The sequence below is a fragment of the Canis aureus genome, chromosome 6, assembly GCF_053574225.1.
Source record: "Canis aureus isolate CA01 chromosome 6, VMU_Caureus_v.1.0, whole genome shotgun sequence".
NCBI lineage: Eukaryota > Metazoa > Chordata > Mammalia > Carnivora > Canidae > Canis > Canis aureus.
Genome location: NC_135616.1, coordinates 42,563,555 through 42,578,492, shown reverse-complemented (window position 1 = coordinate 42,578,492; position 14,938 = coordinate 42,563,555). Strand labels below are relative to the sequence as shown.

The following is a 14,938-nucleotide window of genomic DNA, read 5'->3' as shown; positions in this document are numbered from 1 at the left end:
CGTGCTGGGCCCTCTCCTGGAAGTTAGCTACCCTAGTGCAAATCAGGGGTAGAGGAGTCCCTGGTGGCTCATCACTGCATAAATGAAGGGAATATGACCCCCTCTCACTCAGGCCCTGCAGGGCAGACTCTCTGGATCTCCCCATGAAGACCAGGCAACTGTGTGATCGCTTCCAGCAGGGCCAGGAGGCCGGACACGGCACCCTCTAGCTCTGCCATTGGCCACCGCACAGATAGGCTTTCAGAGGGACAATTCTCCCCTATTTTCTCAGATTGACCTTCAGAAGATGCCCTTGGGGAAGCTGAGCAAACGGCAGATTCAGGCCGCGTACTCCATCCTCAGTGAAGTGCAGCAGGTAAAGACAGGCCCATGGCTAGGGGGCAGCCTCTCTGGGGGTAGTGGGCTCACTGAGGGGCATTGACTCTGGGTCAGTGAGGTACTGCACCACAACTCATGAGGGCCTAGGTTTTTTCAATTCAGTACATAGGGTAAGTGCCCACTACTTGTCAAAAGGGGTCACAAAACTAATGAGTTAGCTGTATTTTCAGTCATCAGATGTATAACAAACTCTTAGAAACCAATAAAGGCATTTGGTTCTCCTACCTCCTGAAAATAGCCTGATTTTGTGTGATCTGAAGAGTTAGGCTCAGGGGCACCTGGGTGACTCAGTTGGTTGAGTGTCCAACTCTTGAATTTGGCTCAGGTCGTGATCTCGGGGTTGAGAGACCAAGTCCTTTGTCAGTCTCCTTGCTCATCGGGAGTCTGCCTTAGACTCTCTGACCCTCCCACTGGTGCACCCGTGTGCACTCTCTCTAAAATAAATAAACTTCAAAAAATTGAAATTGGGACACCCAGCTGGCTCATTGGAGCTTTTGACTCTTAATCTTAGGGTCTTGAGTTCAAGCTCCACGTTGGGTGTAGAAAGTACTTAAAAATAAAATCTTTTTCTTTTTCTTAAAGATTTTATTATTTATTTGAGAGAGAACATGAGTGGAGGGGGCAGAGGGAGAAGCAGGATGCCAACCAAGCAGGTACCTTGACACAGGGCTCTATCCCAGGACCCTGAAATCATGACCTGAGCTGAAGGCGGACTTTTCACCAACTGAGCCACCCAGGCGCCCAAAGAGAAAATCTTTACAAAGGTAGAAAAAGGCTAAAGTTACTAGGAAATCAAATGGAAAGCAAAGTATTTTTTCACTTTGGTTCATCCTCATTGAACATCACCTTACCGGCCATCTGCCAGCGTCCCCTAGTCCACAGGTCCTTTAACACTGTGCTGTGAGGGGCTGACTAGGGGGCAGGGGAGCAGGCCTGGCCTGTGAAGGAAGAGGGGCACCCAGGAAGCTGAACTGAGACCTTCCTGCTGAAGCAGACTCCCTGCTGGTGCTTGGAAAGAAACCGTGAGACAGAGCTCTTAAATCCAGCAAACACTGCTCCGAGCCCTGGGGCCCTTCCCTTGCTACCCACTCGCTGAGCTGTGAACGGTCTCCGCCCATGCTCTGCCCTGTTCGAGAATCCCCAGGAGAGGCTGGTAGCGCGTCCTTCCCCACGATGCAGAGCCTGCGTGGTGGGGAAAGGGAGGGGTGTTGGGACCAAGCTGTTGTGCTTTACCACCCTGTGGCCATCCCGCTGCCTGTCGGTCTAGTATCACGGCAGTCTAGCTCCTCCATCTCTGCATATACTGAGCACTTAGGTATACGGAACACGAATTGGCATTGTGGCAGCAAAGGGAGCTTGAACTCCCTGCCTTACAGCTGAAGATCAGTGGATTGGTGTGGAGGGGCCACCATAATTCATAGGAGAGGGGCTTTTTCCCTTTCAACATTTTGTTGTGAAAAGTTCCCAAACACTCACAAAGTTGAGGTTTTATGGGAATGCCCCTGAGCTCACCACCTAGATGCTGCAGTGGACACCTTGCATTGTGGTGGGGAGTGTTGCAGGTCCATAACGATACAGGTCTTTTGGAAATGAATGCTTGCACGGGAGGGGGATCCGGCGCTCAGGCTGGTGTGACAATGATGTGCACTGGTCTTGAACATGATCTCTGTTTCCTGGCTTGTGTCCACCCCGGACCCTGCTGCCTCAATCTCTGTGCCCTCCCCCAAAGGCAGTGTCCCAGGGCAGCAGTGACTCCCAGATCCTGGATCTCTCGAATCGCTTCTACACCCTGATCCCCCACGACTTTGGGATGAAGAAGCCCCCACTCCTGAACAACGCGGATTGTGTGCAGGTAGCACAAGGGGTTCAGGAGGGAGCCTCGGATCTGCGGGGCTTTGGTGCGGGTTCTGGCTGGTGCTTCCTCAGAGTAGAGGCTGGTGCTGGGAGGACCACCTTTGGGCCCTCCTTTTGAAGTACAATGTCTTCCCACATCAGTGCAGACCGACCACAGGCAAGACAGATGTGTTTTCCTTCCCTAGTTCTACCATATTAGTCTGGGGGAACGAGCCTTAGGAGCCGGACAGCCCTTTCTAACCACGTGTTCCTCCCCGGTTTCTGTCTCTGCCTCATCTGGGTGCCAGCGATAGGTCCCCTTCGGTTCTCCGCATGTCCTTGTAGCTTCTGGCTCTCCTCTCCCCCAGGGAGCACGCCCCTCTTGGTGTCCCATGCTGTCCCCAACCAGCTGGGGGGGTCCTCCTTTCACTGTCCCTTCTGGTTCTCTGTGTATGGATTTTCTCTGGTAAAACAAGGTGTGTCTCCCTCACCCAGGTCCGTAGCCCAGGGTTTCCTATCTGTTCTTCCAGGCCAAGGTGGAAATGCTGGACAACCTACTGGACATCGAGGTGGCCTACAGTTTGCTCAGGGGTGGCTCTGATGACAGCAGCAAGGACCCCATCGACGTCAACTATGAGAAGCTCAAGACTGACATTAAGGTAATAGGTACCCCCTTCTCTGGAGCATCCAACCACTCATCCCGAGAGCAACAGTCCCCAAACTACAACATGCATTTCTCCTGGAGGCCTCCTTAAAACCAATGGCTGGGGCCCAGGAGCTGGCCTGATTTCAGCATGTTCCCAGATGCTGTGTGCCTGGCCTTTGGAGAACCCAGGAGCTTCTCATCTGTATGTAATCACCTTGGCCAGGCAGCTTCCAAGCCAGGCCTCTGGTACAGAGACTAGTTTTTGAGCAGCCTTTCAGAAAGTTCACTTTTCCTTAACCTAGAGAGGATCTGTTTTTGGAGACTTGTGTGCTATGAACTCTATAAGGCTTGTTGTGCCCATTTCCAAAGTGGAAGCTCCTAGTGGCAGTCATACTAGTACACGGTACCTAGGTTCATACTGTGGACTTGAGGTGGTGCACAGTCCCTGAACTCTGGGAGTGTTGGGGGCTTGGGCACTCAGCCTCCAGCTTGCCTTGACCTTGAGTCTGATCTCCTTTCCCGCGTGTCTCCCTTCTTGGGACCCTGTGGTCTGGCCAGGTTAACGTGAGCCTGGAATGAAATTTTACCTCAATGGAAAGAGCCTTTGCTTTATTACCTAAGACAAAGCAGAGTTCTGTGGGTCCTCAGAGAGTAAGCCACCAAGGTCACTTGTTTGGTCCCTGGGGCACCTCCTGACGGGAATGCTGTGGGCCCAGTTCTCTGTGAAGGGCTTATTTGCTTTCTGTTTACAGATTCAAAGCCTTTTAAGCTGTGAAGAAAACCAGAATTCCTGGGTTTTCTGCACTTTGGCTGAGAGTATGAAACCTCGGCCTTCCTCATAGTGCACTCATGTTTGTGCGCCGTGGATAATGTTAACGAGTAGGCGGTTGTTGGGTAGACACGCTGGCCATGGTGCGCCCAGCCCTGAGAATTCCAGAGACTCGGAGTTCTCATCCTGTCCTCAAAACCTGACAGTTCATGCAGTGTCGGCCCATGTGTGGGGTGACTGTACTTGGGGTCTTCTGCACTCTGACTCCCAACAACGTTGTAGGTGGTGGACAGAGATTCTGAGGAAGCCGAGACCATCAGGAAGTACGTTAAGAACACTCACGCAACCACCCACAACGCATATGACCTGGAGGTTGTTGATGTAAGACTCTTCCTCCTCTTACCATTGTTTAGTCCCACAGGCTCCTGCCTACTCACTCCCGCCTGGGTCTAGGCAGGGGAAAAAAAAACCTTTCCTTTACTTTAACTAGAGGAAGTGACTGATTTGTTGGTTGAGAAAAATTAGCAGTGTTGTGGTTTGGGGGGCGGCTTTGTATCTCTTTTTCTGTTCCTTTCCGATCTCAAAGCCTAGATGGAGACCCAGAATGTACAATGAGATGCACCTCGGAGCACCTCTCAGGGGTGCCTCTGCTACCTGTAGCGTTCAGGGTAAAGGCAGCCTCTGCAAGGTGGGGTTCTGGTGGAGTAGCTCATCCCCACCTGACCCAACCTCTCTCTCTGCTGTGGCCTCTAGCTCTAGAGACCGTTCCTGTTCTCCTGGGTCAGGCCAATCTGTTAACCAACGGCTTCTGGCATTTCCTTCCATTAATCCCACCCCCACCCCCGAGCAGATCTTTAAGATTGAGCGTGAAGGCGAGAGCCAACGCTATAAGCCCTTCAAGCAGCTGCATAACCGGAGGTTGCTGTGGCACGGGTCCAGGACCACCAACTTCGCGGGGATCCTGTCCCAGGGCCTCCGGATAGCCCCACCTGAGGCCCCTGTGGTAGGTGCCTGGCCTGGGGCAGGGGCCTGGGTGGGAAAGGCCTATGCCCCCATACAGGGTCTGTTGCAACAGGAGATATTGGCTGAGTCACGGCAACAGGAGACTATTGACAGACCTCTCTCTCCGGGCCCCTCACACATGGCACCCAGAGTGTCTGCACCTTGTCCTCCTGCCCCTAACTCTGGGGGATGTGGCTGCACCTCTATCAGCCATAGTTTCTGGAACAAAAGAAGCGGGTGTCTGGGCCTTGCTTTAACGGGTGTGTTGACATGCAAGGAACAGGCTTTGGCCACAGGCCAAGCCGAGTCCAGACCTGCCTCTGCTGCTTCCAGCTGGGTGACCTCATGAACCCAGTGTGTTCCTCAGGAAAACGTGGCGTTGCCTGAGTGAAGCCCTGCCCGGACACAAGGGGTCGGTGCATCACCCACTGGATTGTAGAGGTGACCCGCTGGTCGGGGGCTTAGAGGCAGTCTTGCAACCCTCTCGCTTTCAGATTGTGAAAAGAGCAAAGAGGTCTAGTGACTGGCTAGTGCCGTGTGACCTGGGCACATGCCCTGACCGCCCTGAACCCCATTTTTAACAGAAGGACATAAATTTAATAAGCCAGCATTTATGGGGTGTTTACACGGGCTGGGTACTGATCTACCTGCTCACTAAGTCATTTAATTTTCATGAGGGCCCCATGAGGTTCTTTCTCCTGTTCAAAGGGGAAGAAAGCTGGGTGCAGGCAGATTAAGTAGCTTCTTAGGTGCCCGGCGGGACCCAGGATCTGAACAGCCTGCTGCATGAGCTCAGCCACTGTGTGTGCCTTGTTGCCTGGCTCCTGGTCAGCACTCAGGGGATCGATGGTGCCACGAACACCCCTTCAGTGACCCTTTCCAATTCTCCAGACAGGCTACATGTTTGGTAAAGGGATCTATTTCGCCGACATGGTCTCCAAGAGTGCAAACTACTGCCACACATCCCAGGGAGACCCCATAGGCCTGATCCTGCTGGGAGAAGTTGCCCTTGGGAACATGTGAGTCAGCCCATTTTGGGGAGAGCAGCCCGTGGGGGGGGACGGACGGGTGGGTCCAGAAAGGGGAGCTCCCTTTGGCCGGGATAGGACCCTAAAAATTCCTGCCACGATGGTAGAAACCGGTTCTAGTTAAGTGAATGAGGGAGACCCAGGAGTGCTTCCCAGTACCCAGGCTGAGGAATCCAGCCAGGCCTTGGGAACTGGCGGCATCCATCCTTCTGTGGGCTGCATAAGGGATGGTCACCCCCTCGCACAAGTGTGTGCACACAGATGTTAGATTTTTTGTTGGAGACCAACTCAGGTCAAACCGGAATCCATCCCAGTTTCAGATTCCTTGCAGAAAAAGTCAGGTTGGTCCTGCTTGCATTGGGCATCCGCCTTGGTCCAGTCATGACATGGGAGAGCAGAGTCATGTAATAGACCAGGGGCCCAGGGAGGGTGGCCTGGGCAGAGAAGCCTCCAGAGTGGCCAGCCACAGCTCAGGACAGGACCTCTCCTGCAAAGTTGCCACGTAGTAGCAATCACTGGCACAGACTGTTCTCAGAGAACTGCCCCTTCACTCCCTAAAGCCAGGGTGGGAGGGAGCTCCCAGCAGGGAGGGCAGGCTGGGTTCTTCTTCTCACTTGGCCTCCTGCTGGTCAGACCTTTTGAGAGCATGGAGCCCTCAGAGGCCCTTCTGAGACTGTCCTTTCTCGTGTAGGTACGAACTAAAGCACGCTTCACATATCAGCAAGCTACCCAAGGGCAAGCACAGTGTCAAAGGTAACGTGTTTCAGAAACTGCTGCTCCCTGGATTCATGGGAGGAGTCTGTGTGTCTGTGGCCAGCTGTAAAACAGCTGGAGGTTCATTAGAGAATCAGGTCACACCCCCTTGTGCTGCTCGTGTGCCAGGATCCAGGGTTTTAACGTGACTCTCAGCTGCGGTGCTGGGGGTGGGGCTCGTGACGTTGGGGTGCCCAGAACATCTGGGCTTGCTGGAGTTCCAAGCACTTGGCAACCCAGGGTCTTACCTGCCACATTGAAGTGGCTGCTTTGGACCTATGCTCAGAAATAGGACTGGGGTGGGGGCAGGTGAGATCAGTAAGGCTCTGGCCCTGGGACCTTGATTGGTAACTACAGGTTTCTGGCTGGAAGGATAGAATATGGAATGCATGCGTATCTTTAAGATGAACACACAGACCCAATGTAAAATGGATCTCCTCTTGGAATGTTTTCAGTCTCCATTCTCACAGTTCCTATCATGCCTTCTGCTCTGCAGGTTTGGGCAAGACGACTCCTGACCCTTCCGCTAGTATTACTCTGGATGGCGTAGAAGTCCCTCTTGGAACTGGGATTTCCTCTGGCGTCAACGACACCTGCCTGCTGTATAACGAGTATCCTTTTCTGAGCATGCCAGGCTGTATGCCCCAAAGGATGTCCAGGGGGGCAGGCTGACTGCACACCCTCTGTCGGACCTGCACTGGGGGACAAGCCAGGCCCCCCGCCCTTGCAAGCCCGGTTGGTATGAGGGACGGGGGCAGCCAGCATGAAACCAGGCACTCCTTGACACGCTCCCCTCCTAGGTACATTGTCTATGACATCGCTCAGGTCAACCTGAAATACCTGCTGAAGCTCAAGTTCAACTTCAAGACGTCCCTGTGGTGAGCTGGGGCGTGAGGCTGAGGCACAGCCTGGTGGCAGGGATGAGGGTGCCCAGTGCCCCGCACTGCCTGACTGGGCAATGGCCGCTGTACCACCACCTGGAGATCGACCTCCATTCCGTCTCCTTAGGAAGGATTTTCTACGAATGTTTGCTCACGTGTTAAGCGATGTTTCCCCTGCTTTTCAAATCCTTTGTTTGTATGGGTCTGGGGGTGGAGCAGGGGGTGCCCCTGCGGCCAGCACCCTGGTGGGGACGACTGACAGTAGAAGAGGAAGGGGGTTCTAGACTAGTTCTGCAGGAAGAACCACGCACGTCACGACGTCTGCCTTACTCACTGGCTTCCCGGGGGGTATTCCTTCCGCCCTTCTAAGTGTTCACGTTTAGTTTCAGTTTTGGAAAAATGTTAAGCGTTTATTTTGAGGTAAAAATAAAAACTAATTTCATACTACTTAGGTTTTCTTTTTTATTTTGCATTTATCGTCTTTTTTTCCCCCCACTTTTGTATGAGTTACGTGGGGGAGACCAGGAGGAGGAGGGATGTTAACAATTTCTCACACTTAGAAATAAAGAAGTGCTTTCTGTTTCTGGACACACTTGGATGTGGAAGCCCTCAGAACGCGCAGTGCAGCGAATTAAAAGTTGCATTTGAAGTTCCTGTATTCCCCATGACTAGTCTTGTCTTCCAGATTAAAACGGTATCACTGATGCACGCACCCAAGGGCTAACAGTACTTCTCAATTAAAACAAATGGTTTCTACGTTTGTTGTGTATTGTGTTTGGTCTCATTCCAATTGGATCGGGTTCATCCTCAGTACAAGGTCCATAAAGACTACCTGGGGGGCATTTGCTTCGGGGGGGGGGGGCAAGAATGTCAGGCAGCAGATGGCATTGGTAGCGCCCATCTAGATGGCAGAGAACCAGAAGTCGGGGGCCCACGGCCTCTGGTAATCAAGTAGGTGGTGCTGGTGGAGGCCTGTGGGCCAACCCTCCCATCCACGGAGCCCACAGCACACCGCCTCACACCACAGCCAGGGGCGGGGGATGACCCCAAAGCATGCTAGGGTGATCGCAAGGACACAGGGCCTTTGATGGGAGAATGAGAAGTGTGGGCCTCAGTGTCAGGCACAGTGAGCCAATGACTTCTGAAACAAGTTTTCGTGGGGTTTTTGGTGAGGGAAACGGAGCAGACGTCATTCCTGACCAGAGACCCAGGCAGGCTTTCTTTGATGGCAACAGCAGGGGATTTGGGGAATCCACTTGAAAGTAGGTCCTGTGTCTGTCCAGTGTCCTCCACTCGGCCCTCGTGCCTTTGACCTGAGATGTGCTCCCGATCAGCCATTCAGCAAGACTCAGGCTCTGTGGATCCAGAATGTTCTGAGTTCTTTACCGTCCTTGGCGCAGAGAACGGCAATTACTCTCCCAGTCCTTGATTAAAGTATTTTTAGGTTGGAGTGATTGCTCCATGGGTTCCCTCCTCACAACTGACTTCCTAGAGTGACGCATTTCTAAATTCACATCTTCTAAAAGGGCACCCGCCATACTATGCTTCAATATTTATATTTTGAGGGACACCTTTGGCTCAGAGTGTGATCCCAGAGTCCTGGGATCGAATTCTGCATCAGGCTCCCCGCAGGGATCCTGCTTCGCCCTCTGTCTGTGTCTCTGCCTCTGTCATGATCATGAATAAATACATAAAATCTCTTTTAAAAAAAAAAAATATGAGTTTCTTTCCTTACAAGTCCAGGCCCATCCCAGGGTGTAGCTGAAATGCATACTGGTAATCTTAATTTTTCTTTTTAAGCCTTTCATGGAAACAGGTGCAGCCCTGGGTCCGGGTGACAATGCCGGTCCCTCCAGGGTGGCAGCTGGCGGATCCCCTTGGCAGTTCAGCCTTGCCACCCTTGGGGTGTTGCCGTCGCTGGAGGCAGAGAGCCACCCCTACGACATCCCAGAGCGCTGTGCCTGCGGGCTGTCGCCTGGGCGAAGACACCGCCACGTCAGTTAGTGTCCACGCTGAAGGCCCGCCCAGCGCATTGTCTGTCTCTGGACACCGGGTGTCTGTCGCTGTGGAAGTCTGGGTCTCAGACCTGGACCTGCCAGGGTCGTCCTGTGACACTCCCATGTTACCTGGGTTCCTTAGGGGTTTCCTAGGTCTCTATGTGGTGTCACTTCCCTTAAGATCTGTTCAAGTCCCGGAAGATGGGAGTTTGGGGGGGTTTCTTTAAGGAATGACGTAAGACCTTCAAATGGCAACTTGTCTGGGGCTGGGAATTTGGAGTTTAGTGAGGTCTGGTGACAAACCGCACCCCCTGCCCCTTGGCGGCCTCTGCCCATTCTCCTGGGGGGCGGGGCGCAGTACCAGGTCTATTTACCTCTCTGAAGTTAAGTCACAGGAAGGCACATTTTTGGAGACTGACTTTGAAAAGTAAAAGAGAAACGTGACCCATAAACACGCCTGGTGACTGGGGCCGGGCTGGAGGGCGGCGCTGGCGGCAGGGCCCCCCAGGTGTTGGCCCATGTCTGGGAAGCGTGGCTCCTCAGGGAGCTTCCTGAAGGGATGTGGGTCCATCTTACAGGATCTGGTATACGTTTTAAATCCAACTGCTAGGGCAGCCCAGGTGGCTCAGCGGTTTAGCGCCCCCTTCAGCCCAGGGCGTGATCCTGGAGACCCGGGATCGAGTCCCACATTGGGCTTCCTGCATGGAGCCTGCTTCTCCCTCTGCCTAAGTCTCTGCCCCTCTCTGTGTGTCTCTTGTGAGTAAATAAATAAAATCTTTTTTAAAAATAATTAATTTAAAAAATCAAATAAATAAATAAATCCGACTGCATGTTGCTGTCTCCTGCAGCCACGGTGTGTGGGTCTGGTGGCCAACGGGGGAGGCTAGTCCTCACAGCAACCACATCTGACAGCCGCTTGGTTTCTGCCCCACCCCCACCCCACCCCCAGCAATGCTGGTTTGGAGGTCTAAGGCCTCGAGGGAGAAGTGTCTCTCCTTGGGGACACAGTAGTTCCACTGAGTCAGAAGAGGCTGTGCCGCCTGGCTGGCAGGGGCTCCTTAAAGGCTGCTGTCCCCACAGCAGAGAAAGGGGAGTGGTCTCCTGACTATATCAAGGGGGAGGCTGTGCCCTGGAAGTGAGGACCTCCCAGCACTCAGGCGCTCCTCCTCCTAGACTCAGGAGCATCTTTTAGAGTCAGAAGCTCCTCCCAACATCCAGGAATTCCTCCTCCCAGCACTCAGGAGCACCTCCTAACACTCAGGAGCTCCTTCTAGCACTCAGGGGCACCTCCTGTGTCCAACAGGAACGGTTAGTGGGAGCCAGCAGCCCCCAGCGGTGACACACAGGGCTGTTGAGGACTCAGGCCCTCAGGGGTGAAGGGTTGGGTACTCAGCGGGGAAGAACTCTGATAGGCTGGTCTGACCAAGGGCAGGGGAGATAGGGAATGGATGGTGGAAGGAGTTGTAGGTTAGCAGGTTTCTGACCAGCTGTGGGAATGCAGACTGAAGTAGCCCCTGGGACCTGAGTCTGACATGTGTGATGATGGGTTCAAGTGGCTGCAAATATAAAACTGGACTCTCATCTGTGGAGCATCTATAAATGTCTAGGTTAGGGTGCCTGGGTAGCTCAGGTCATGATCTCAGGGTCTTGGGATGGAGTCCCACCTCAGGCTCTCTGCCCCCCCTGGGAATCTGACTCTCCCTCTGCCCCTCCCCACACTGGTTCTCTGGTTCTCTCTCTCTCTCTCTCTCTTTCTTTCTCAATTAAATAAAATCTTAAGAAAAAGTAAATGTCTAGGTTATGTCCATACCCCAGATTCCTCACCTCCTACCTCAATGCATCCTGAACTCAGAGGCCTACTGTTGCAGAACCAGTGGTGGGTGGCGCTTGGGGAGCTCAGTCGGTGGAGCATCTACCCTGGGCTCAGGTCATGATCTCGGGGTCCTGGGATTGAGTCCTGTGTTGGGCTCCCTGTTCAGTAAGGAGTCTGCTTCCCCCTCTCCTCCCCCTGCTCATACGCTCACTCTCTCTCTCCTTCAAATAAATAAAATCTTAAAAAAAAAAACAAACAAAACAGTGGTGGGTGCCTCATGGGAGAAGCAGAGGTCAGGACTCAAACAGACGAGTCCTGGATGCCAGGGGTTGCCTGAGCCACAGATCCCATCTGGCCCTTTCAACCAGGCCTCTCCCTCATTGACCAAAAAGATGAATCAAACCATTCACAATCCCGGAAATCTTTTGGTACCTACCTCTTTGAGTTGTTTGTTTGTTTAGAGACCTTATTTTTAAGTGCTCTCTACATCCAGCATGGGGCTTGAACTCACAACCCCAAGATCAAGCAAGAACCACATGCTTCTACCCACGGAGCCAGCTGGGCAGCCCCTTTGAGCTGTTTTGAGAGTGTGTGTCCTAATCCCTGCAAAATACCTGGAGTGGTCCCTGACCTTGACATGCCCTCAATAAATCTCAGCCGTTCCTGCTGGAGTCCCAGAAAATGTTTGGCCGGAGTGTGAGTCCAGATGAGAATGGGGAAGCCAGGGGCCAGGGTAAAGACAGCAGCCTTGTGCATGGTAGTGGGGGGTTAGACGGTCTCGGGAGGAAGAGCCCCAGGCTGTTGAGGGGCCCTGTGCCCCCTTCAATCCCCCAGCACACCGGCCTTCCCAGGGTGGCGTCGTCCGTCCATGCCTCCTGGTCACCGTCTCTGTCCAATGGGCCCAGCCTCAGCCCCTGCCCCCGCCAAGGCCTGGCCCCGCGTCCAGGCAGGCCTGCTGGGGCTCAGAATAGCCCAGCTGCTGCCTCAGCAGATGGCCGGGCTAATTTTAGCCATGTGGTGCTCACCCAGGGACCAGGCTGGGCTTTTTAGATTTGAATAAGCCAGTGTGCAGCTTTGGTTTGGAGCCAGTAACAAAGCTTTGAGTTGTTGTGATCGGGTGTCTGCTGAGCACTTTACAGGCATTCCAGAAATACACTGTTTAGAGCATTTTGTTTCTCTGAACCGACAGGAGCCCAAACTACAGAGCAAGCAGGCGGTGCAGCCTGCGGGGTGCCGGGGAGGAAGCAAGAGGCCGCGCGCTGGCGGAGGTGGCAAGAAGCAGACGCCACCCCAGCTCCTGCCCCACTCTCCCTGCTACCAGGCGGGTGGCAGGGCCTCGGGGTGCAGGCCGCGTGGGCTCTCTTGCTCCTCTGTCAAAATGAAAGCAGCGGGCTGGCTTCTCGGCGCCCTGGTTCTGGGTCTGGACCTCTCCTGGTGGATGGGCTGCATTTTGAAGCTGTGGAAGGACAGATCAGGAAGTTCCCAGCCACACAGGCCAACCAGGACCTGGGGACGGCCTAGTGTGATGTGGCCAACGTGGGACCTATTCTCACAGAAGCAGCAGACTCTGCCCAAGATCCCGACACAGGTTAGAATTGAGCCGTTTTTTCCTGCGTGGTGTTTCTTACTCATCAGCCTGCATCTTTGAAGACTGCCCTTCATGCCAATCCCCCCAGCACGTGAAAGAACTGCTGGCCCAACGTGGCTTAGAGACCTCTGTTCCAGCTGCCTTGGCCTCTCTCTCTGCTATGGAAGGTGAGGACCAGAGCAGACATCAGTAGGATGAGGAGACCCAGCTCTAGTTCGTGGCTTCCTAAACTGGTCCATGGACCCACAGAAGATGCTCCATGGCCGTTGGGGAGTCTGCTGTGACACGCCTGCTTTCAGCTGCAAGAGAAGGGAAGCCCACCTAATGTCAGCTCCAATGACAAGGACACAAGTTCTATCTCTGTCAAGACATGGGCAGTGCCAGGGTTGATTAATGCAGCTCTGCATTACTCTTGGTTTCCCCTTCATTGTTGCAAGATGGCAGCTAGACTTTTTTTTTTAAGATTTATTTATTTATCTATTTATGATAGATAGAGAGAGAGAGAGACAGAGGCAGAGACACAGGAGGAGGGAGAAGCAGGCTCCATGCCAGGAGCCTGACATGGGACTCAATCCCGGGACTCCAGGATCGCGCCCTGGGCCAAAGGCGGGCGCTAAACCGCTGCGCCACCCAGGGATCCCTGGCGGCTAGACTCTTAACATCAATAACCAAAAGCAGGAAAGGAGAAAGTTGCCCTGTCATCCGTCTCTGCTCCATTGCTCCCAGAAGACTAATCTCGTTGGCCAGGGTTGGGACCCAGGCCTGTGCCCTGGCTACAAGGGAGGTTGGACACACAATGATTGGTGTTTGCAGCTTGTTTTTAGGGTGAGGTGGGCTCTTCCAGCAAGGACCACGGAGTGGGGCCTGGTGGCTGCATGCAGGGCATCCCCTGGGAGCACACTCATTGGTGTAAGGACTCTCCAAAACACAGAGGATCTTGGTAGAGGATCTCGAAGTCTCCCTTAGCTGCTCTAACATTCTCTGACTTTCGTGAAGATGTAAACCACAGAAATAGAGTCAGTGCCCAGAACAGTCTAAATGGTGGTACTTAGTGCTGACCTCGCAGACCCATTGGGCTTCAATGACATTGCCAAGGTCATTGCCAGACACTCCTGGGATGACTAAGCCTCTACTTCCCTCTTTAGCTTGTTTTTTTGCTGTGAACCCCCTTGTCCTTGCCCCGAGGATGGTCCTGCCCTGCTTGTCAGTAGTGGAAATTCTTTGCCTGAGCAGTGCCTGGGTTCCAGCTGTCCTGCTGGTGATTCTGGGCCGCTGTGCTGCCAGCCATGGGCACAGCGGTAAGGGGCTGTGGTGACCTCTGGGTGGGGCTGGGGACCCTCTGCAGGTGGGACAGGTGGGCCCCACAGGAGCCACAGTGTGGTGTCCAGGCATTTCCCGCACCAGCCCCACACAAGGACCAGGGGCTGGCTCTGGGCAGCCGGCTCATGGCAACAATTGAGGGAACGCATGTGACATCCTGTCAAGCTAACAGACACTTGACACAATACATCCCATCTATGTTATGTCGACAAGCACAACAGGTGACCCAAACCATTTGTTCTTCTCCTGCTGCCCTTTAAGAATTGCTCAGCGGGCAGGGGCGCCTGGCTGGCTCATTTGATGGAGCATGTGATTCTTGACCTCAGGGTCTTGAGTTCAAGCCCCCTACTGGGGGTGGAACCTACTTAAAAATAAATGGAATGGGATGGAATGGGATGGAATGGAATGGAACACAATAGAATAGAAAAATAAAATAGTTCAGTGAGGGAATCTTTCTCCTGCCCCTGGAAGAACATTCTGCAGGCAGGCCCTGTGACTTTGTCCTTCTGTAAAGAACAGTTGGCCTTTCACACCCCACAATGACTCTGAAATTCAAACACAGTTTCACCTTCCTTCCACACACTGACCCCTGGCCTGGCTGGAGGTTTCTAAGTATCAGAGAACTCTTCGCAGACTGTTTCCTCCGCATGCCTGTTGTGTTTTGAAGTCTCCTTCATAAATTTGATCTGATTGCACAGCATTTATTTTTACCCTCGCACTAGCCTTATGAGGGAAACTGAGGCACAGTGTAGCTGAGTGATTTGCCCAAGGCCGTACAATGAAGTACTAAGTTCTAGACATGCCTTTCATTGCATGACTGCCACACAAACCCTGCTGAATGGGTAGGCCGAGCGACATCCCTCCTTATCCAACCCAAGGCCAGCTACTAATGACTACATGGTTGGTCATTGTACAAAGTAAGAATTATTG

At 53.3% G+C, this 14,938-nt stretch overlaps 1 protein-coding gene across 1 annotated transcript in view; it reads left to right on the top strand.

Moving 5' to 3' along the window:
• PARP1 (poly(ADP-ribose) polymerase 1) overlaps positions 1–7,737 on the top strand; it is a 39,990-nt gene extending 32,253 nt beyond the window's left edge. Inside the window, exons 15-23 of the mRNA XM_077901314.1 lie at positions 272–355; positions 2,108–2,230; positions 2,742–2,870; positions 3,909–4,007; positions 4,477–4,629; positions 5,520–5,647; positions 6,348–6,409; positions 6,906–7,020; positions 7,210–7,737. Coding sequence (XP_077757440.1) covers positions 272–355; positions 2,108–2,230; positions 2,742–2,870; positions 3,909–4,007; positions 4,477–4,629; positions 5,520–5,647; positions 6,348–6,409; positions 6,906–7,020; positions 7,210–7,291 — 975 coding nt within the window. The 3' untranslated portion in view covers positions 7,292–7,737. The remainder of the gene's footprint in view (positions 1–271; positions 356–2,107; positions 2,231–2,741; positions 2,871–3,908; positions 4,008–4,476; positions 4,630–5,519; positions 5,648–6,347; positions 6,410–6,905; positions 7,021–7,209) is intronic.
• The last annotated feature ends 7,201 nt before the right edge of the window (positions 7,738–14,938 follow it).